The following is a 23,752-nucleotide window of genomic DNA, read 5'->3' on the forward strand; positions in this document are numbered from 1 at the left end:
GACTTCAATTCATTGCCATAAATTCTAATATATTATTATTAGAATGATTTTGATTGACTAATTCTTCTCCTATGTTCCTGAAGAAAATACTTATCAATCTTCAATTGTTCATTCACCATTGTATTGGTTGTGAAATCTAGGAATCATGAGAGATAGTGACCCCATTTATAATGACTGTCCCTTTGGCTTCTGTGTACAGGTACTTTTCTGGTTAGAGGAAAAGCTGTCAATGCTCTTTCTAGCATCAGCTTTAATATTGGGAACATCACTGTTGTGGCAAATATATCATCTCTGAAACCACATGATATTGATGATCAAGGTAAGTACTCAAGTTTTTTAATGTCTATAAATAACGTTACAATATGCAACAAATTTTGACTTTCTTCTGTTTTTGGGCAGCCTGCATGAAAGCCAATAAGCTATAGGATTATGACTCCACCCTCTTCATATTTAGTAAGTGTAAACGGGAAAGTGCTGGATTTAAAATCCCGATTGCAGATATAAGTCCAACTCCAAAGTTTCGATCAGGTTAAAAGGGATATATTTGTATTGCAGCCTTCAGAATATCATAAGGTATTTTACAACAACAGTGAACTGTTCTGTTGAAGTGTAGTTTCAGGCAGCACGGTGGCCTAACAGTCAGCACAATACTTGAGATCACCAGTTCCATTTCTGCCGCAGTCTGTAAGGAGTAAATGTGTTCTCCCTGTGACCGTGTGGGTCTCCTCCAGGTGCTCCAGCATTCAAAAGATATCTGGTTAGGGTTATTAAGTTGTGGGCATGCTACGTTGGCGCAAGAAGCACGTGGACGCTTGTGCGCTGCCGAGCAAAATCCTTGCTGATTTGACTTGACGCAAACAATGTATTTCACTGCGCATATTTAAACCCTGTTAAGATGTATCTGACAGAATTTCCCACCCTCCACTATTTATGCTGCTCTCACCCACATCTCCTCCATTTCCCAAACATCCACGCTCGCCCCATTTTCCCACTGCTGTGACAGTGATGGAGTTCCTCTTGTCCTTACCTACCACCCCATCAGCCTCCATGTCCAACACATCATGCTCCGCCATCTCCAAAGGGATCCTACCACTAAACATATCTTTACGTCCCCCAACAACCCCCCCAACCCCCCGCTTTCCACAGGGATTGCTCCCTCTGTGATTTCCCTGCCCATTCTTTGCTCCCCACTAATCTCCCTCCTGGGACTTACCTTTGCAAGCCACCAAAGTGCTACACCCATACTCCTCTTCCCTCACCTCCATTCAAGGCCCCAAACAATCCTTCCAGGTGAGGCAACACTTCACCTGCGAATCTATTGTGTCTGGTGCTCCTGACTCAGCCTCCTCTACATTGGTAAGACCCGTTGTAAATTGGGGACCGCTTCATCAAGAACCTCCACTCCATCCGCCAAAAGTGGAATTTACCGGAGGCCGAATGTGTTAATTCCGATTCCCATTCCCATTCTGACATGTCGGTCCATGCCCTCCTCATGTGCCAAAATAAGGCCACCTCAGGGTGGAGGAGCAACACCTTATATTCCATCTGGGTAGACTCCAACCTGATGGGATGAATATTGATTTCTCCTTCCGGTAAAAAAACTCCCCCCCAAACCCCCTCCCCCTTTCCTCTATTTCCCACTCTGACCTTTCACCTCTTCTGACCTACGCATGTATCACTTCCCTCTGGTGCTCCTCCACCTTCCCTTTCTCCCTATGGTGCACTCGCCTCTCCCAACAGATTCCTTAATCTCCAGCCTTGACCTTTCCCACCCAGCTGACTTCACCTATCATCTTCCAACTAGCCTCCTCCTCCTGACCCAACCTTTTTATTCTGGTGTCTTCCCCCTTCCTTTTCAGTCCTGAAGAAGCGTCTTGGCCCAAAACATTGACTGTTTATTCATTTTCACTGATGCTACCTGACCTGCATTTTGTGTGTGTTGCTTTGAATTTCTAGCATCTGCAGAGTTTCTCATGTTTATGTATTTCATTGCACTTTTCAATTTACATGTGTCAAATAAAGCTAACCTTTACTCGTTGAAAATCTTCAATTCTACTTTTAAAATGTAGGCAATGAAGCTGCTGATTTGTGGACAGAAGCTCCCACAAACTTTAACTGTATCTAACACAAACTGTTTGTAACTTGTTAATCATTTAACAAATATAGAACTAGTGATGTGGCCTTTTGCTGTTATGCACCAAAAATCTGGAATACTCTACCGAATGAGATACGCCAGGCTAGTATTGTGGAACATTTCAAAACACTTCTGGAAATCTACTTTTTTTAATTTGGCCTTTTAATAGGATTACTTAATTCCTGTTGATGTTGGTTATATTTATATAATTTCATATATTCGATTACATTTTATTCTGTATAATGTTGGTCCTTATGATTTTTAACTTTTTTGTGTTTTTATGATTATATTGTTTTATCTTTACAATCTATGTCAAGTACTTTGAGTCTGCATCTTAATGTATGAAAGGTGCTATGTAAATAGTTATTATTATTTAATTATTACAACAATTAGGATAATTCTTTCTCATATGAATCAAATGTAATAATAATATCTTTGTTTTTAAGTGGTGCTGAATCAGAAATAAACATGGATCTATTACTAACTCTACTTTTCCTGTGGGTGAGATAACATTGGGCTTGTGGTGGAAGATATTAGCTGCTAATTATTGGGAGTGACGAAGGAGGTGGAGTGAGCCCAGAGAATGAATGATGTGATGATGGGGGTGGAGTCTGAATAGTCAGTGAATGATGCAGTGAGATTTATTTTACGTCTCCATGCATTTCCAATTTCACTGTGATCATAATGTTTTACTGAAAGAATCTGCATGAAATGCACTTTTATTCTATGGAGGACAAGGAGTTTATTTTTCCCCTGCCTCATCTGGGAATGAGAAGCCTTTCCACAATGCTTAGTAATGTCCATCTCTTGCTAGCCTAGCTGACAATGCTTCATACAATGGTAATATCTTCTGTTTTATGAAACAAAGTGAGACTACCATAAAATAATGTATTGATAACTACTTCACTTTCTTTTATACAGTTTGTTGAGTAATAAATTATCCTGTTTTTTAAATGAATATGATTTATAACAATATTGTTCTTTACATTTCATATTTTCTCCATCCAGAGCAGAAACTGGGTGCACACCATTTAATGTCCATCTACATTCTTTCTTAGTTTGTGTCTTTTGTAATTTATTAAAATTTCCCATGCATTACCCAAATCTGGAATCCATGATCTAGGAAGAAGTTTCATCCATGATCTAGATGAGGAGCAATTTCTTTCACCAGAGAGTGGTGAATCTGTGGAATTTGTTGCTACAGGCAGCTGTGGAGGCCAAGTCTTCATGTATATTTAAGTCAGAGTTGATAGATTTTTGATTGGTCAGGGCATGAAGGGAGACGTGGGGCAAAGCAGGAGATTAGGGCTGAGAGGAAAAATGGATCCGCCATGATGAGATGGTGGAGCAGACTCAATGGCCAAATGGCCTAATTCTGCTCCTATATCTTATGGTCTTATGGCCTTATGATCTAATTGAAAGTTAAAACAGGCTTGAGGGGCCAAATGGAGAAATAACTGTTCACCCCTATCATCTGCCCAGGATCCACCCTCCCTCAACCCCCACCTCAAATTCTGAACATTATTCATAAATTTGGAAATAACAGTTGAATTCATGAATGATTTTGTCTAACGTACAGATGAAGGAGAGAATTGTTTGAGTTACTACGTGCAACAAAATACAGCTAAATTATTTTTCAGTACAGATTGTTCTGCTCCTTCTGTTTGCCCTTGCTAGTGGAGAACACAGGTCACACGGTTAGTACTGTTATCAGTGAATGAAACTTCACACTGGGCAGGGGCTGATGAAACAATTTTATTACAACCAGACTAACCTCTGCCTCTTAAGTATGTAAAAAAACATGAGAAAAGATCAACTTTTGCTGAGAAATCTCTTTGTTTCCTTCATTTGTGCTTCAGCAGAGACCTTACACAGTAAAACCAAGGATGGAGCTGAAATCTTTTCACCACAAGTAAGCAATTAAAAATTAAAATTCAGTTTGTAATTACTTGAAAATCGTAAGAATGCATTGTGATGTGAAATTTGTTAACTTAGCAGCATCAGTTCAATGCAATATATAATCTAGCGAGAAAAGAAAAAAAAATTAAAAATAATAATAAGTAAACAAGTAAGTCAATTACATATATTGAATCGATTTTTTTTAAACGTGCAAAAACAGAAATACTGTATATTTAAAAAGAATGAGGTAGTGTCCAAAGATTCAATGTTCATTTAGGAATCGGATGGCAGAGAGGAAGAAGCTGTTCCTCAATCACTGAGTGTGTGCCTTTCGGCTTCTGTATCTCCTACCTGATGGTAACAGTGAGAAAAGGGCATGCTCTGGGTGTTGGAGGTCCTTAATAATGAACGCTGCCTTTCTGAGACACTGCTCCCTAAAGGTGTCCTGGATACTTCGTAGGCTGGTACCCAAGATGGAGCTGACTAGATATGCAACCTTCTGCAGCTTCTTTCGGTCCTGTGCAGTAGCCCCTCCATACCAGACAGTGATGCGGCCTGTCAGAATGCTCTCCACGGTACAACTATAGAAGCTTTTGAGTGTATTTGTTGACATGCCAAATCTCTTCAAACTTCTAATAAAGTTTAGCCACTGTCTTGCCTTCGATATATTGGGACCAGGTTAGATCCTCAGAGATCTTGACACCCAGGAACTTGAAGCTGCTCACTCTCTCCATTTCTGATCCCTCTATGAGGATTGGTATGTATCCCTTCATCTTACCCTTCCTGAAGTCCACAATCAGCTCTTTTGACTTACTGACGTTGAGTGCCAGGTTGTTGCTGCGGCACCATTCACACTAGTTGGCATATCTCACTCCTGTACGCCCTCTCGTCACCACCTGAGATTCTACCAACAATGGTTGTATCGTCAGCAAATTTATAAATGGTATTTGAGCTGCAAGCTAATGTTGCAGAGGAGATTTACCAGAACGTTGCCTCAATTAGAGAGCATGTGTAATGAAGATAGGTTGAGGAAGTTCAGGCTTTTCTCTTTGGAGAGAAGGAAGGTGAGAGGCGACTTGATAGAGGTGTACAAGTTGATAAGAGGCATGGATCGAGTGGATAGCCAGTGACTTTTTCCAGGGCAGACATGGTTAATACCAGGGGCGGGGGGGAGAATTTTAAAAGTGATTGGAGGAAAGAATAGGGGAGGATAGCAGAAGTAGGTTTTTCTTTACACAGAGAGTGGTGAGTGTTTGGTACACCCCGCCAGGGGTGGTACTTGAGGATGATTAGAGGCATTTAAGAAACTCTTAGATTGGCACATGCATGATAGAAAAATGGAGAGTCATGTAAGAGGGAAGAGTTAGATTGATCTTAGAGTAAGTTAAAAGGGTGCAACAATGCTGTCGGCTGAAGGGCCTGTACTGTGCTCTGTGGTGTTCTATGTTCTATGTAATTTCAGAACCGTATTTCCTCAAATTAAATGCTCACTTATCAATCATTATTCACTAATTTATCAACTTAACAAAAGAATTTAGCAATTTGACCAAAGCCAAAGCCTTTCTTTTTTTGTTGTTCTTTCAGTTCCTTCCAAAGAGAGAAACCATTGAAACGTTGCAAACAAGCTCACTTCAAGCCAAGATTACAGGTAGCCACTTGGAGGCAGCAAGTCCATTTTCTCAGCTCGTTCTGAGCGGGAGGAAATCAAGGAACTGTGATGTGCGTGACCAGGGTGAATTGTTGTTCCATTGGTCATGTGGTATGTTATTAAATCATCTGAAACTTTACCTTTAGTCAAAGCATTTTAAATATTGTCCTTCACTTTTCATATTTTCTCCATCCAGAGCAGATACTGAGCGCATACCAATTATTTTCTATCTACATTCTTTATTTATGCGTATCTTTCGTAATTTATTAAAAATTCCTGTTAAAGTGTCCAACATGACTTCTCTTTCATAAATCATCTATTTTTCCGAAATCAATGCTTTCATAACTTTTTCTTTGGTAATTAACTCCAGAAAGTGACAATTGCAGTTATATACCTCACTCTCAACTACCTTTTAAAATAATGCACCACCTTTGCCCATTTCAAAGTTTCAAAGGTTCAACGTTTCACTTATTATCAAAGTATGTATGCAGTATACAACTCTGAGGTTTGTCTTCTCCAGATAGCCACGAAACAAAGAAAACCAAGGAGGTCATTCAAAGAAAAACATCACCCCCCCCCGGAAAAAAAACAAATCTCACAAAGGGCAACATGATCATCAACCCTCTCCACCCCATGAAAAAAACCTAACAGATAGCATCAAATGGCAAGAAGAACATCATACCCCAAGCCCCAAACCCACTTCTTCGCACAAAAAAAACCAACAAATCATGCCAAACAGCAACAATAATATCAACCCCCTCCCTCACACAAAAAAAAACTTAATTCTCATCTCCTTCCATCAGAGGAAGAACATAGACCTGAAGATGGGAGAAAGAGTGGGGGGCAGAGGTGTTAAGAGACGAATCAAATTGGTTGGATCTCAAAGTCTGGGGATAAATTTTAATTGTCCAGACAGCTGTATGACAGAATGCACAGACCAACGACCTGAAATCAATTGCTGTACAATCTATTTTGAGAGGCCAGGCTTATTTAAGGAAAGAGTAAGGCTTGCTTGCACTTATCTTTTCCCTTTCCTAACCCTGAGCACCTGAATCACTTGCAGCTAATCAATAGTGCTTGATTGCAATTGTAATATGAGATATAGATGGTCAACTGGCACACAACACAATCTCATTAACAACAATAGAACATGGAATTTACAAGAGTCAGCTCAGAAAGAAGTCCCTTCAGTTCATACTGTTGGGTTGAACTAATTAAATTAGTAATCAAATGCTCAACTAAATTAATCTCTTCTGCCTATGCAATGTCCATATTCTTCAATGAGCTAAATGGCTTAATTCTGTTCTTATGTCTAATGGTCTTCCATTTCCTGCATGTTCATGTGCCAATCTGAGTGCATCTTTTATTAAAAATGTTTTAAATTCAATTTTCAAACTTGATTACATAGAATAATATCTACCCTCCCCCCACCTTAACCCTTCCCCCCGGTACATACCCCTACCTAAAAGAAAAGAAAAAAGAGAAAGAAAAGAAAGAAAGACTGCCTGGATATTGGAAGGTCTCCACATGCTCCAGGGGATTTGAAATAAATTTAATATATGTATTTGTTTCTTTCCCCAAAGGACCAACATCTTTATCATCGGAGCAACTATATATACAATCCTATCTTTTGTAAATAAGGGCGCCAAATATTCAAAAATGTATCATATTTATTCCTTAAATTATAAGTTTTTTTTTCAAGTGGAATACAGCTAAAGATTTCATTATTCCAATGATCCATACTTAAATACGAATCCGATTTCCAAGTAACCGCAATAGCCTTTTTGGCTACTGCCAATGCAATTTTTATAAATTCTTCCTGATATTTATTCAATTTAAGTTTCGGTTTTATCCCTTCAATGTCACCTAATAAAAATAATATTGAGTTGTGTGGAAGTTGAGTTCCAATAATTTGTTCCAATAAATGAGAGCATCTTGAAGGACTCTGATGTAGTTGCCTACACTACAACCCAGGCAGCACGTTCCGGGCACCCACCACATGCTTTGTTTTTTAAAAAAGAGCTGCCTTTTTGTATTAGGCATTTCAACCCTATGCCTCTCATAATCTTATCAACTTCTACCATATTTCTCCTCAGCCTCTGCTGCTCCAGAGAAAACCATCCCATCTGGGACCAGTTGATTTGGACATCTCTGGAATGGAAATAGTGCATTATTGGGTATTATGAAAATAAGACATGGTTATTTCAAGTTTTGGGTAGTCTCATCAAAATGAAGGGCACTTGAAGTTGTAACTTTTATCATAGTCCGCAGAAGTTTATAAGAATCAGAATCAGGTTTTATATCACATGGCATACGGCCGTGAATTGTTGATGTTTTGCTGCAGCAGGTACGTTGCAATACATAATAATAAAACTAAATTACAAAAAAGTATATATGAAAAATAAATTTAACAAGTAGTGCCAAAAAGGAGGGGGAAAATAGTGAGGTAGTGTTCGTGGGTTCATTGTCCATTCAGAAATCTGATGGCAGAGGGGAAGAAGCTCTTCCTGAAACGCTGTGTGTGTGTCTTCAGCTTCCTGTACCTCCTCCTTGATGGCTGCAATGAGAAGCGGGCAGGTCCTGAGTGATGGAGGTCCTTAATGGGGATCCTTAATGATCGATGTCACTTCCACTTTAAAGATTTATTCCACCTATCAGAGAAGGGTCTGGGCAAGGGATCTCTATTTTCCCTCCTCCCTCCTCCTTCCACTTAACATAATTCATCTTTCTCCACCCCTTCCATTCCCTTCTTGCCATCTTGCTTTCTAATTTACTTCCTCTTTCTTTTTTAGTTTTCTGGGTTCTAGGCCTCTCTGAACTGCTGCCATACAACAGCACCTGGATTTCTTTGTAATGACCTCTTGACTGGAGCAGGTTTGACGTTCTCCATGGTCACTGAGCACAAAGAACATGAATCTCATTCATACCTTTCTATAGACGCCTCCCCAAGATTTCCTTACTGTGAGGATTCACCCTACTTTTCCCACCAATACAGCATCCCTTCATTCAAGGGCAACACTCCCCAACAGCTTGAAGATAATGCTTGCTGTGCAAAGTGTTCTTTCAGGAGTCAGCCATGTAGCACCAAGAGTAGGCCCCTTGGCCAGCTGGTCCATGCCAACCAAGATGCTCATTCAAGCTAATCCGTCTGTCTCCAATGGGCCCAAAATCATCTGAGCCTCTTTTTTTATCCATGAACCTGTCCAATGGTTTTTATTTAAGCTGTTTTTGTATCTGCCTCAATTACTTCATCTCGTAGCTCATTCCATATATCTGGATGTACACCGTCTCCATATGTACGAGGGGTGATTGATAAGTTCATGGCCTAAGGTAGAAGGAGTCAATTTTAGAAAACCTAGCACATTTATTTTTCAACATAGTCCCCTCCTACATGTACACACTTAGTCCAGCGGTCGTGGCGCATACGGATTCCTTCTTTGTAGAAGAGGTCCACAGCAGGGGAGATTGATAAGTTTGTGGCCTAAGGTAGAAGGAGATGAGTTATTAACTTCAAACTTTCTGCATTATCACTCAAAGAGTTGAACTGCACGTGCATGTAACAAGAGCATCTTGGACCTCCAGGTGGTCCACAGCAGGGGTGATTGATAAGTTCGCGGCCTACAGTAGAAGGAGATAAGTATACAACTCTCATTACATGCTTGTGTAGTTTAACTCTTTGAGTGAAAATGCAGGAAGTTTGAAGTTAATAACTCATCTCCTTCTATCTTAGGCCACGAACTTATCAATCACCCCTGCTGTGGACCACTTCTGGAAGTCCAAGACGCCGACTTCTACAAAGAAGGGATCCATATGCCCCATGACCACTGGACTAAGTGTGTAAATGTAGGAAAAATAAATATGCTAGGTTTTCTAAAATTGACTCCTTCTACCTTAGGCCACGAACTTATCAATCACCCCTCGTAAAAAAGATGCCCCTCAAGTTCCTATTAAACCTTTCCCCTCTCACCTTGTGAGCTGGTTTCAGGGATCTCACTTCCTGTGCTAAATTGAATTGACTTTATTACTTACATCCTTCACATACACAATAAGTAAAAATCTTTATGTTACGTCTCCGTCTAAACGTGCAATGTACAATTTATAGTAATTTGAAATAAATAGTACATACAACAGGACAGTCAATATGACATAGAAATACAACTTTACATGTGAATTAATCAGTCTGATGGCCTGGTGGAAGAAGCTGTCCCGGAGCCTATTGGCCCTGGCTTTTATGCTGCGGTACTGTTTCCCGGATGGTAGCAGCTGGAACAGTTTGTGGTTGGCGTGACTCGGGTCCCCAATGATCCTTTGGGCCCTTTTTAACATGAATGCCAGCATCCATGAGATCTAGTAACACAACACTAGAGAACATTGTGCTGAAACTGTAAGTCTCCATTTCTTTTTTTTTATTACTAATTTTTTATTGCAACACCAACAAATCACATTTAATACAACTAGTTGCCAATTCTGTTAGTTCTGTAAGAGTACTGATAACCTTCCCCCACAAATCAAAAACCCCTGGACATTCCCATACAACATTTATAAAAGAGCCAATGGCTCCACGGGGGCAAAATGTGCCATAAGGGTCAGGAACCAGTCCGATTTGATGTCTAATTCTCGGTGTTAAGTATGCTCTATGACAAAATTTCAAGTGTATATACCGATGATTTGGGTTTTTTGAAGTACTGGCAGCATTATCCCAAATCGCATCCCAGTCTAAGTCTTGTCCCAATTCAGATATGTCCCTATCCCAAGCTTTCATTCCTGATGTGGGCATATATTTCTGGGAGTTTAATTTATCATAGATACATGACACTATCTGTCCTGGAGCACTCTGTATCCAACTTAAAATGGGATGGTCCTTTAAATCAATATAATATCTCAAAATTATATTGAGATACCAGTTCTTGAAAGCAAAGGATAGTACTTCCCCCATTAATTTCTTGAAGAGTAGCAATACCTTTATCCTCCAAGTTCTGTTAGTGAATGGTTTCCGCAGATAGAAAACGATTATTGTTCCATAATAGAGACGTTTTGCACCATACTCTTAAATTTTAGGAACTTTTCTGCTGCTCTAAACACTTGTAGTATATGGGTTAAAATTGGACCATAATACAAATCATATTTTTGGTAGATATACCTATAACGAGAAAGTCGTTCAACCTTATTGGTGCTATTAGCTCTTGTTCTATATTTTTCCATGATGAAACTTTATCCTCCTCCATCTAATAGCTAAGACTTTTTAGTACAAATGCCCAGTGATACAATTTAAAATTTGGACATGCCAATTCCCCATCTGACTTTTTGAATTATTGAGCTGACCACTTTATATTGGGTCGTTTACCATTCCAAACATAGCAGTTAAGGAGTCCAGTTTTTGCCAATATCCTGCTGGAGGTGCAAGTGGGATCATTGAGCTGATAAAATTAATGTGGAGTAAGATGTTCATTTTAATGACCGCTATACGGGCTGAGACTGATGCTGGCAGGTGTCTCCATCTACTAATATCCTCTTCTATTTTTTTTCAGAATTAAAGAGTAATTTGTTTTAGCCACAGATGATAGGGAAGTATTAACTTCAATACCGAAGTAGAGGACCTCATTTGTAACCTTAATCTGGGAAGGGAGAGACACCTTACTTTTATCCATATTAATCAGCATCAGTGCTGATTTTGACAAATTAACTTTGTAACCTGAAAGAAATCCAAATTGCTTCAGTGTTTTTAAAACATAGGGGAGAGTTTGTTGAACATTTGCCATATAAACTAGCATGTCGTCCGCGTAAAGTGATATTGAAAGCGATGTTGTACCTATTGTAATAGGGGAGATCTGAGGAGAGTTTCTAATTAAATGTGCAAGCGGTTCAATAGATATAGTAAAAATTAAAGGAGACAAAGGGTCCTCTTATTGTGTGCCCCATCCTATGTCAAATAACTCTGAGAAACCTCCCACACATACCCGGGCTGAAGGATTAGCATACAGTGTTTGAATCATATTGATAAATTTATTGCCGAACTTAAATTCTTTTAGAACTCGCCAAAGATATGGCAATTCAAGACAATCGAATGCTTTTTCAGCATCTAGAAATAGCAGGCCACAGGCAGGCGGGATTTTATGTGTTGCACTCAGTATGTGTAAGAGTCAACGAATATTATCAGATGCGAGACGCCCACGATAAAGCCCGTTTCCCGGATGGTAGCAGCTGGAACAGTTTGTGGTTGGGGTGACTCGGATCTCCGGTGATCCTTCGGGCCCTTTTTAACATGAATGCCAGCATCCATGAGATCTAGTAACACAGCACTAGAGAATATTGTGCTGAAACCGTAAATCTCCATTTCACCGAGACATTCTATGAATGCCGCTGTTGGAAGACTTGATTTTTTGTGAATTTCACAATACCAGTTGATTCACGATGTCGTTTCAATGCAATTAAAAGTGACTAATCCAGTTGTTGGGATTATGGCCAAGAGAGAGTGGATATTTAGATAATGAGGAATCAAGGGACATGGGAATGTGGCAGAAAAGTGGGACTGAGGTAAAGATTAGTTGCTGCCTGACCGAATGGCAGAGCATGGCATGTGAGGCTCATGGTCTAATCCTGTTCCCATTTCTCATGTTGTATCGGAGAGACTTTTATATCAGGTTGTGGAAAAATTAAAATGTTTTAATGTTTGCAGTAATACTTCAGGAGTAATAATAATCCCAAGCAGGAGGGAGTATTTCATCTATTCTTACAATGTTTTTTTTTCTGCCTTGTTAAGGTCTATGTTGGCCATTGTGGAATACTTGTGTAAAGAACGGCCAAATCAATACCGTGCAACAGGATCTGACCATCATTCCCTCCTGCCTACCTCCACCTAACTCGTTCATTTCCATAAAGTTAACCGTGAGTGCTTCTGGCAGAAAGAACAGCACAGCTGAGAAGTGTCTGATCCTCACCAAGAAGGGCAGAAAAGGACTGGATGTCAGGTATGGACTGAAGGTTACTAGAACAGAGGTTAACTAGTGAGCCAGGTCACATTGGTCTACAGTTTAATTATGAAAGACAAGTCAATTACAATTTTTGTGTGTTTGCATCATAAGCCAGTTACAACAACAATATCACAGTGATGTTGGAACATTCTGACCTGAGCACAAACCCCAGCCTATTGTCAGTGTGGTGCAGAGCAGCTCCACAACCTGCGGGATGACTGTTTGGAAACCCCAATGGTTTGACACCTGTCTCACCAGGGGATGTTTACCATTCTGCGTTTCAACCCACCGGGGACCTGGTTCTCATTGTCCTGTGACACTCACTGCGGCCTTGGTTCCTTTTAAAATGGATGCCACCAGCATCTTCTTAGACCTGCTGGTGTTGGTGCTAACATGTTAGAATTGAGTTCACACTGAAGCATTTTATAACTTCCTTGCATATCGGCTCATAGTTTTTTTTATTTTAATTTTATTGTCCCAGATGTATTGCCTCCATACATTAACTTAGAATGATAGTTAGTGATGAGCGTATGCCTGTACAAAAGAAAGATAAATGGACGCAAATAGGAACCCACACCAAGAACAGGGGAATTTTAAAGTACAAATGGCTGAAGTTTTAACTAGAATTGTTTTCTTTCCAGATATTATAAGGAGTTGTTAGTTTGGGAAATGTAGCTGTGTGAATTTCGATATATGTACTTGGTTATATTTAGACCTCAGTTTGGACCAGGTCATCCAAGAATCTGATGTTTTGAGTTTGAAGGTCGAGTCAGATAAATACAACCTTAGATGACCAAAGCAGAGTGATTACCAGCACCTGCACCCAAGGAAGTGAACACTTCAATATCGGCCAGTTGTGATATGAGTTCTTTAAAGAGTTCATTATCATAACATTCCTTTTGCATTTGAAATATTTGAGCCATGCCCAGAATGATAAAAAGTTCCTCTATAGATGTGCGTTGATTTTTTTTGAACAAGCGATTCATTCTTTGAATGATATAAAATATCTGAATTTTATCTTGCCACAGACCATATGATGCTTGCATGTTATGGATTGCAAACTCTAAATCGGGGCTCCCAACCTGGGGTCCAAGACCCCCTGGTTAATGGTAAGGGTCCATGGCATAGGAAAGGTTGGGAACCCCTGTGTCTAAAAGGATTGGAAAGGAATTTGTTGAGAAAATTATAGTGACGGCTCTGAGAGTATTATTCAGAAAAATAAATCCTTGGATTACTTCAGGATAAAGAACGCAAGCTGAGCAACAATATCTTCTCACTTGGCTTCTTGTGATGGGGCCCTGATGTGGGGGATGTAGCTGAATTATGAAACAGCGACCAATAGATAACAAAATATAAAAAAATAAACATTTTGCTAGGGTAATTTTAATGACTCAAACTTAGCAATTATTGTCTTGAAGATGAAGTTGACTGCAATTATCTTGTGCTATCTCTCAGGTGTAAGGACAACTGCAATCCAATCGATCCTTCAGAAGATGTTACATTAATTGTCTCTTGTCAAAACTGCGAGAATACAATCAAGTATAATTGGTACATGGTTAATCCTTCAAACTCTGAGGTAAAAGAAGAAGCCAGGCTACAATGTTTTAATCGATAACATCTAAATGTTGGAATTCAAATTGCTTTTCAGAATCCATTGATTTGCATTTTTTATACTTTAGATCAACTTGCCTTCTGTTTGTAATGTCAAACAAGGAAACACTGCTCTGGAATCATTGGTATTAATGAAGGAAAATACAAGCACTCTGGTTTTGGGAGAGGAGGAATTGGATGAATCTACTCCAACATTAAAAGTGAGGGCAGTGGGTAAGTTGAGTTGATCTCCTTCTTTTAAAATTGTTGAGGTTACTGATCATCTGATTCCTCTCAAAGAGCCTGATAGTGAAACGCCTTGTGTTGTGTGTCAATACTGTTAAATAATCCAAGCAAATGTTTGCCGTCTTCAGCTCAAAAACTGGGAATGGCCAAGTGGAAAATGCATCATATCCTCTGACCTAAATGAAAGTGAGTAATCATTCATAGCTAGTAAGTCTGGATTAGCAGGAAAGAAAGAATTGAAAACCAGAACTAGAGGTAACATACAGTACACTTGCAGGCTGTCTGAAATCTTCTCCTGAGTGTCACAGCGCACACTTTGAGTACCGACAGAAGATCAGGTTTCAGAAACAGGTAACTGACGTGTTATAATACAGTTTAAAATACTAGTTTATTCAGTGTCTACAGGGACAGGAGACTGTTGGCTCATTTATTCAGTACTGTTCCCTTTTACACTCTATCTGATCACTGCTCCAGATATAATTGACTTTTGCAATCAATTTGATGGTTGAACTACATGAGAGAACTTCTACACACACAACATGCTGAAGGAGCTCAACAAGTCAGGCAACATCTATGGAGGGGAATCAAACAGTTGACGTTTCTCATGACAGTGGCTATATTTCATTAGGAATTTGAGGAAGATTGGTATGTCACCAAAGACACTGGAACATTTCTACAGGTATACCGTGGAGAACTTTCTAACTGGCTGCATCACTATCTAGTATGGGATGGGGGGGGGGCACTGCACAGGATCAAAATAAGCTGCAGAGAGTTGTTAACTTGTTCAGCTCCATCATGGGCATTAGCCTCCAGGATATCTTCAAGGAGAGATGTGCATCCAGCACATGACTTGTTCTCATTGCTACCATACGGGAGCCAGAAGGCACACACTCAATGATTCAGGATGCCGCAAAGACAACAAATTTCAAGATATTAGACTTGATTCTGATTCAGATCACTTATATCACTCCATAGATGCTGCCTGAGTTCCTCCAGCAGACTGTATATATTGCTCAAGATTTCCAGCATCTACAGAATCTCTTCTGCTTATGAGGGAATTTATAAGTTTTAATGTTATGAGCCTGCCTATGCACCTCAATTAAAAAGACCCTCACCCACAACTTGTCCACCCTCGTCTGGGCAATCTTCCAGGTATTGAAGGCAAAGGATAAATTAATTATTGAAGAATTTCCGTTTGCAAAGGATAAGTTACTTATTGAAGAATTTCTGTTTGCTTAGAAGTTACAGAATACGATGAGCAAATATATTTGCTAATGTGTTGTTTCCTCTCAGGGATCAGCGACAATGGGTATTACAGATACAAAGATTATGTTGTTAATATGAAGCCACCACCTCCAGTGCCGTCCTGCAACATATCTCCAAGAGAAGGATCAGCTGTCTCCACAAAATTCAGCATCAAATGTAGGGTCAACTGTAGCTCTGACTGCAGATCATCAGGCCTTACCTACTGTTTTTTTGTGAAACCAGGTAATAGCCTTGGTGTTCACTCAGCAGTATTATATATTAGAAATTCATCAATATGTGCAGACACAATTTACCATGCACATGTCTCTAGGGGACATGCACAATATGCCTTAAGCTCAGAAAAATGCAATTGGACAACTTGCTTCACGGCTCCCTTTTGTGGAACAGATTTTAACTGCTTTATATTTCTAGTTTGCTTTTTTAAACCACACTGGTTCCAATCATAACTCTAGGATGAGAAGCATCATCCAGACGATGTGTAGAATTTTCAGAAGGAAAACCCAGAAATAAAGGGCATGACTCAATTTGAAATTAACAGATTCCATTTGCTGCCAGAATTTAATAGATTTTAAATTGGGATTTACTTTATTTCTGGTTGTTCAGAGAGAAAAACGTGAACTTTTAGCCCAGCAGCAGATCATTTAGTCCAAAATCTACTGCGTACTCTCTGAAGCTCTCTCCTTCGAGTCCGCCTATATCACCTTCCCTTTGAGAGTTACTGGTGAATGTGCTTGAATTACCCTTTCAGACAGTGCTTTGCAGATCACACAGCTTTCAATGTCTTTACAGATATTCCATTACACTGTGGACCACAGCCAATAATGCCACCTACTTACCTACCAATGGGGGACTCAAATAATGATGACCAGCTGAATATCACAGTCACTGTCAGAGATAATTTGGGCTCCTTAACCAGTGTTGTCATAACAGCAATGGTATGTTGTGTTCTTCGCTTTGGGAAAATGAATTCCCTGAAATAACTGTGGATTTCTAAGCAGGGGAGACAGTGTTGGTCCGGGGGTTAGAGTTGGGGAATGGGTATGCAGTGAAACATGATTTAAGGTCTATAGTCAAATGAGATCAACAACAAATTCTCAGATGGACAATTAGTTTTCGGTGTTTTCTTTCCTGTTGTCAATTGGCGGGTGGGTAATATGTTACATTTTTTTGTAAGGGAGAAGTTGGGAATTTAGGATCTGATGTCCATGTTGGTATTATTCTGTGTGGGTGAATCTGTTTTTGTGTGTGAGCAAAGGGGTTGGGGGTTTTGATGCTGTTCTGCAAATTCTATTTGGTGTTCTTTTCTGCAAGGAGAGGTTGGATTTGTTGTTATTGTTGCTGTTTTGTTTCGGTGAGGGAGGGGGCTGGGAACTTGATCTTATTGTTTATTTTTTTTGTGAGGGTGGGGACTGGGTATTTGATGTTACCATGGCCGTTTTTTTGTTGGGGGGGATTTGGGGTTTTTGGGGTTGTGGGTGATCTGTTGGTTTTTTGTGCGAGGGAGGGGGTGGGGGATTTGGGAGTTTGCAAGTTTTGTTTCTCTTTCTTTTTCATGTTGGGAGAGGAGTGATTTTTTTTTTCAACAACTTCCATGGTTTTTCTGTATTTCATGGCTATCCGGAGAAGATGAATATCAGAGTTGTATTGTACATGCCTACGTTGACAATAAAATGAACCGTTGAACTTTTTGAACCTTTAACAACAGAAGGGTTAGACATAGCATGAAGGATTTACTGGTTCCCTTTTTGACAGACACTGCTTAAAATGCTGATTATTTCCTCCATTTTTAGCTTTCGTATGAGAAGTGTTCTTTGTGTGTAGTTTTTCATTGATTCTATTGTATTTTCTTGTTCTAATCTAATGTGAGTGCCTGCAAGAAAATGAATCTCTGGCTTATTTATTTATTTTTGAGATACAGAATAGAGACGGCCCTTCAGTGTAAGAGACTGAGATTCAGATTCAGATTTGCTCATTTATCACATGCACATTGAAACACAGAGGTACATAAAATCTCAAGGCTCATAGGTTAGGTGGATAGCCACAATCTTTTACCATGGTAAAGGAGTCCAAACTAAAGGCGTAGATTTAAGATAAAAAGGGAAAAAATTATTAAGATCCCGAGGGGCATCTGTTTCACTCAGAGTGTGATAGGGATATGGTGTGAGCTGCCAGAGGAAGCCTTAGATATGGTACAATTACACTATTTGGACAGGTACAGGGATAATAAAGGTTCAGAGGGATATAGGCCGAATGCAGGGAAATGGGACTTGCTCAGGTAGTCATCTTGATGGAGATAGGCTGTGTTTTATGACTATCAGGTTGGTCTAGTGGACAAGGAGAAGTTTAAGCATATTGAAGTTAACCTTTTTTATAAAAAAACTTCTGTGTATAATCCACAAGCAGTGCTAAGAGCACATCACTTCCCACTGGTTGCACATGGGAAATCAAGTATTGGGTTAACAAGTAGGGGTCTGGAAATTAAAACTTCCCAAGCTGCATCTGCCAGCATTTTGTCATCAACCCTGCCTTTTGCTTGCTTGCTTTACCGTGAGGTAAATCTGGGCCTTCAGGTGCTGCATTGGAAGGAGCCTATGTCCTTCTGGACAATGGGGTATAAGACTGGCACTAAGGCTTTTGCTGCCAAGCCTGGCATTCCCTGCCCATCCTAGATTCATTGGTTTATTGGATAGAATCAATTGCTCAGCTTGTGAGCTCCAGGTGCAACACACTGCGGGGGTGGAGGGAGAGGCTGATACAAAATGGACACTCAGGAGATCCTTAGCCACATGGATGTGAGAAAAATGGAAGGACATGGACTGTGCAGGAGGGAAGGGTTAGAATAATGTAGGATTATATACTGTAGATTAGCACAACTTTGTGGGCCAAAGAGCCCATACTGTGCTGTACTGTTCTACGTTGTATGTGCTGGTCTGTTTTTATAAGGGAAGCTATAAAGAAACTTTTTCGAGCTTCTATGATACCTATCAGCTTTATTTTCACTTTTACTGATACCAGTTTTTCCACAATATTAAGATATAAAATTTATTTCTCTAATTTTCTTATGTAATACGTTGACAGCAGTTGAGAGTCACGGGTAAAATGGAGGACGTTGTATCAGCAATAATCTTATTACATTTATTCTGTCCTCGCTACAGGTTCATGAATTCTCAAACAACAGGGAGGATGAAGATCTGGCAACACTCCTCTCGAAGAACCTAATGAAGGAAACGTCCAACAGTTTTTCACAAATCCAACTGTTTGAATCTGTCGCTTCTGTACTGAATCAAAAGTCTCATACAGGAGACTCAGACAAACTGACTCTGAATGTCAAAATGCAGGTATGTTCTGTGGAGGAAATAATAAATGTATAAAACATCAGTAAGTCCTAATAAAGGTTCAAGCTCATAATAGCCAAACATTCCCAAGCTACTTTTGTGAGAATTGATCTAGTAACTTTGAAATTTCCAGGACTTGTTTATACATACTGATTACTGTAATGTTGATGCCCATGAACCCACAAAGTGCCTTATATGAGTCTGTACGTCCAGGATCCAGACCCACTCAGGTGATACTAGCACCGAAGGGTGATGCTTAGTGCATGACCAAGGGAATATTACACTGTTGGAAGTGCTGTCTTTCAGATAAGATTTTAAACCAAGATCTCTTTTGCTTCAAGACGAGCATGAAGGATTCTGTTTTGAACAAGAAAGCATTTAACCCCAACGTCCCGACTAAAATTTTATTCCTCACTTATTGCGAACAGAAAAATTCATCATTAGCATGCTGAGATTTGAGAAATTCTGCAGTGTGTTACTTGGCTGATTCTTTTCTCATATTTACATTAGTGACTATGCTTCATTTACAACTTACTTTGAACTTTAAAGATTTCAAAAGTAATCTGTTGGCTAGACTTTCTTGAAAGGATGCGAAAGGACTAGCTAGAAGTCACCAATTATCTCAAAATCTTGCCTTACATCAATAAAGTAACCGCATTTGCTCTCATCACTTAATGAAAGGATAGAACTTTGCAATCTGGAAGTACATTTTTAAGGGCTTCAATCTGTTGAAACAGATCAACCTTTATTCCAGAGTACTTTAGATAAATATACAGTATATTCATTAGACAAGGAAGAAGTTGTTGAAGATTAATGCAATTGTATCTAATTGTGTTTCCTTCCACCAAAACCACATCGAAGCTGAGGGAAACAATCCTCTCCAAATTGTCCGTTGTGGATGTCTCATCACTTCACAAAGTTCTTGAGGTGTCTGAAGTTCTAAAGCAGCTAACGCACTGGTCTGATGAACTGACATCTACATCACAGGTACCGAGCACTGGATTAATGGTTCAATTTAATATCAGAGATTGTACACATTACGCGACCTACAATTCTTACTCTTTGGAGACATCCACAAAACAGAAGAACCCCCCCCCCCCGCCAATGAATGAATGACAGAAAACGTTAGAACCCCAAGGTCCCCCTCCCCCTTACGCAAAAGCATCAACTCTCCCCTCTCCCCCCCTTGCTTCAGGAAAAGCATCAGCATTCCCCCCCTCCATGACCTACCATGCAAGGAATAGCAAAACCTCTGGCGGCCGTGATCTAAAGTCCATCACAAAACCACTGTCTATCCCAACACTTCAACATCCCACAGACTGTCTCTCTCTCACTATAGGTTCTAATCTCTTCTAACTTGATCAGAATCATTTCTGGTCTGCCGTGCTCTGCTGTTAAACTCTTGTAATGGAGTGCAATGCAGTGGCAGAATAGTAGAAACAAGGCATTTTCTTCAGATGCTCACTTTCATACTTATGCATTTGCCTGAAAATGAATCAGAGAAAGCAAGATAAAAATGCAGATGTATCATTAAAGCTGTGATCTGTTCAGCTGTGCTTAGACAAAACTATATATTTTTCTGTTTCTCTGAAGTTGGACGCCAGTGCAACCCTGGAGAATGTGGGTAAATCATTGCTGACTGTGGGTGGCGAGAACCCTAAGAAAAGGATGGAGGCAACAGAAGTGTTATTTAATGTGGTAAACAACATTCTGGAAGCTTTAGTAGAAAACGATGAATCGGACAGCATGGTTCCAGATACAGTAAGTATTGTTCTACTGAGGACAAAAAATCATAACTGAAATAATAACCCACCATTAATTGATAGAATCCATGCTATGTCATAGTCATAGTCATACTTTATTGATCCTGGGGAAAATTGGTTTTCGTTACAGTTGCACCATAAATAATTAAGTAGTAATAAAACCATAAATAGTTAAATAGTAATATGTAAATTATGCTAGGAAATAAGTCCAGAACCAGCCTATTGGCTCAGGGTGTCTGACTCTCCAAGGGAGGAGTTGTAAAGTTTGATGGCCACAGGCAGGAATGACTTCCTATGACGCTCTGTGTTGCATCTCGGTGGAATGAGTCTCTGGCTGAATGTGCTTCTGTGCCCACCCAGTATATTATGTAGTGGATGGGAGACATTGTCCAAGATGGCTTGCAACTTGGACAGCATTCTCTTTTCAAACACCACCGTCAGAGAGTCCAGTTCCATTCCCACAACATCACTGGCCTTACGAATGAGTTTGTTGATTCTGTTGGAGTCTGCTACCCTCAGTCTGCTGCCCCAGCACACAACAGCAAACATGATCGCACTGGCCACCACAGACTCGTAGAACATCCTCAGCATCGTCCGGCAGATGTTAAAGGACCTCAGTCTCCTCAGGAAATAGAGACGGCTCTGACCCTTCTTGTAGAGAGCCTCAGTGTTCTTTGACCAGTCCAGTTTATTGTCAATTCATATCCCCAGGTATCTGTAATCATGTTATCAAATCTATTTTTGCATTTCAGCAAAGAGTCGTATCAGAGAATTTACTGGATACCATTGACCATTTGCAGATAGTGGCATTAAATGATGCAGTAGCAGATGAAGAACCTATTCTCATGACAATGCCCTCAGTTAGAATGTTTCTACAGAGGTAAATGAAAATTTATACAACCTATTTTATGCTTAATGAGCCCGACAGGGTTTGTGATGAATTTAAGTAGGTATATATTCTTACTGAAAAGTAGACCTTACCTGGTGAACAAATATCCAGAAGGTAAGTTCTCAAGGTCAAGGCTGAGTTCATTATTTATGCTTGAAGTCCAAGATTATCCACTAATCATGATAGATTTTTCAAATTTATTACCCAGCATCTTGACAATTTATTGTCACAGTGGGGGATGCTGGGAACGGACCCAAATGCAAGACACAGACACTGAAGTACTAGGAACAGGACTTGACTAGAGTAGGGACGTGACAGAATACAGACAAAGAGCAGGGACAAGAACGCAGACTTGGGTTAGGACATGGACTAGACAGGGAACCCAGACAAGGAACTATGAACTAGGAGCCTGGGCTTGGGGAAGCAGGACCAGGACTAGGAGCCATGAACTGGGAGCCTGTGCTTGGACTCCGAATCAGAGACTGGACAAGGACCCAGAACCTGGGTCTTGTCTCGGGCTCGGACCCCAGAACTAGGCGAAGACATGATGAGGCTTGGGATCCTGGAGACCAGGCGAAGATGTGATGAGGCTTGAGGCTGCAGGCAGGGGTCTTGAGGCTTGAGGCTGAATGGCTTGACTTACCCCACGGAGGTGAGGACAAGACAAGACAGATCCCCCTGCCGGGCAACGGCAGAATGACCTGACTTAACCCATGGAGGCAAGGACAAGAAGAGACAAACACCAAAGAACGACAGACAGTTCCATCTCTGCAACAGGGTTGCTCCGAGTCCCAGTTACGGCCAGCAACCTCGACTGGCTACAGAAACAGCCAGATCCCTACCTAGCTTGGAGTGGCTGACGGCCATTCAGCAGGCCTGGGAAACGGCCGAATCCATACTGCAAAGACAGCTCCAACTACTGACAGCAAAGCTCCATGAAGCGATGGATCTCCAACGTGGCCTAAAGATGGCAAGTGGCCGCTTTAGCCTTCCACCGGCAGGTTGCTCCCAGGGGATCTTGACAAGACGAACCAGCACCCGACACTCGACCCCAAGGCTACTTGTATTCCAAGCTTCAAGATGGGAATCAGGTGCCTATGATTAACCCAATCAAAATACGGGACAGCTGGAAGACCTGGCGTCCTGAGCCCACAGATCAGACCGTGAACCGGAATACGGACCCAATGGACCGGACCATGACATTTATATCAACAACATAATGTTAAAATGAACAAAATAAAGTTACTGAATCTCAATGATGCAACTATTTTAATAATTTCCTTGTAGTGATGAAACAGTGAGTAGAAAGTTTACAACATTTCATGGAGGGAAATGGCTGAAATCCATAAAAAAACTTTAAATTATGCTGATTTGTCTTTCTCCCCATGAAATTTCAAACTAAAATGGGTTAGTCCCAGAGTAACACCTGGGAAACCACACGTGTTAGTTCAGTGCTGTTGATAGGATCTGGTGCTGCTTCTCTGTTGTAACCTTACAGGAAAATGGAAAACCAAATTGAAGAACTGAAACTGTTATACAGGAAACAAGCATGCTGATGTTTGAAGTGAAAAAAATTCGAGAGCAAAAGTGGCTAAGTAGTAGAGTTTCAATTCTGAGGGTTCAGACAGTAAAAAATAACAAAATAGCTGATGGGTCAATAATCAGAGGGTACATGAGAAAAAGCTTATGTAGCCAGTTGGATGGGTATGTGCTGCATGATGGGAGGAAAGGAAGATAGGGGGGAGAAAACTACTGATGTGTTGGTTCAATATTAGCGGTTAAAATTAACGCTGCAAGCAGCAAATTGTGACCTACACTCAGTGGTTATTTGAGTAGGTACAGGAGTACAACCAGGTGTGATTTTTTTTTCGCTGTTGTAGCCCATCCACTTCTTGGTTCAACATAGTGTGGATTCAGAGATGCTCTTCTGTACACCACTGTTGTAACATGTGGTTATTTGAGTTTCTGTCGCCTTCTTGTCAGCTTGAGACAGTCTGGCCATTTTCCTCTG

General features: G+C 40.3%; 1 protein-coding gene across 1 annotated transcript in view; it reads left to right on the top strand.

Moving 5' to 3' along the window:
• Nucleotides 1–23,752, top strand: part of pkd1l2a (polycystic kidney disease 1 like 2a) — a 94,753-nt gene that overhangs the window by 1,556 nt on the left and 69,445 nt on the right. Inside the window, exons 3-14 of the mRNA XM_072279072.1 lie at nt 200–319; nt 3,994–4,046; nt 5,618–5,792; nt 12,442–12,649; nt 14,108–14,228; nt 14,332–14,476; nt 15,782–15,976; nt 16,544–16,689; nt 18,910–19,092; nt 19,951–20,076; nt 20,683–20,850; nt 21,605–21,732. Coding sequence (XP_072135173.1) covers nt 200–319; nt 3,994–4,046; nt 5,618–5,792; nt 12,442–12,649; nt 14,108–14,228; nt 14,332–14,476; nt 15,782–15,976; nt 16,544–16,689; nt 18,910–19,092; nt 19,951–20,076; nt 20,683–20,850; nt 21,605–21,732 — 1,768 coding nt within the window. The remainder of the gene's footprint in view (nt 1–199; nt 320–3,993; nt 4,047–5,617; nt 5,793–12,441; nt 12,650–14,107; nt 14,229–14,331; nt 14,477–15,781; nt 15,977–16,543; nt 16,690–18,909; nt 19,093–19,950; nt 20,077–20,682; nt 20,851–21,604; nt 21,733–23,752) is intronic.

Source organism: Mobula birostris, chromosome 15, assembly GCF_030028105.1.
Source record: "Mobula birostris isolate sMobBir1 chromosome 15, sMobBir1.hap1, whole genome shotgun sequence".
NCBI lineage: Eukaryota > Metazoa > Chordata > Chondrichthyes > Myliobatiformes > Myliobatidae > Mobula > Mobula birostris.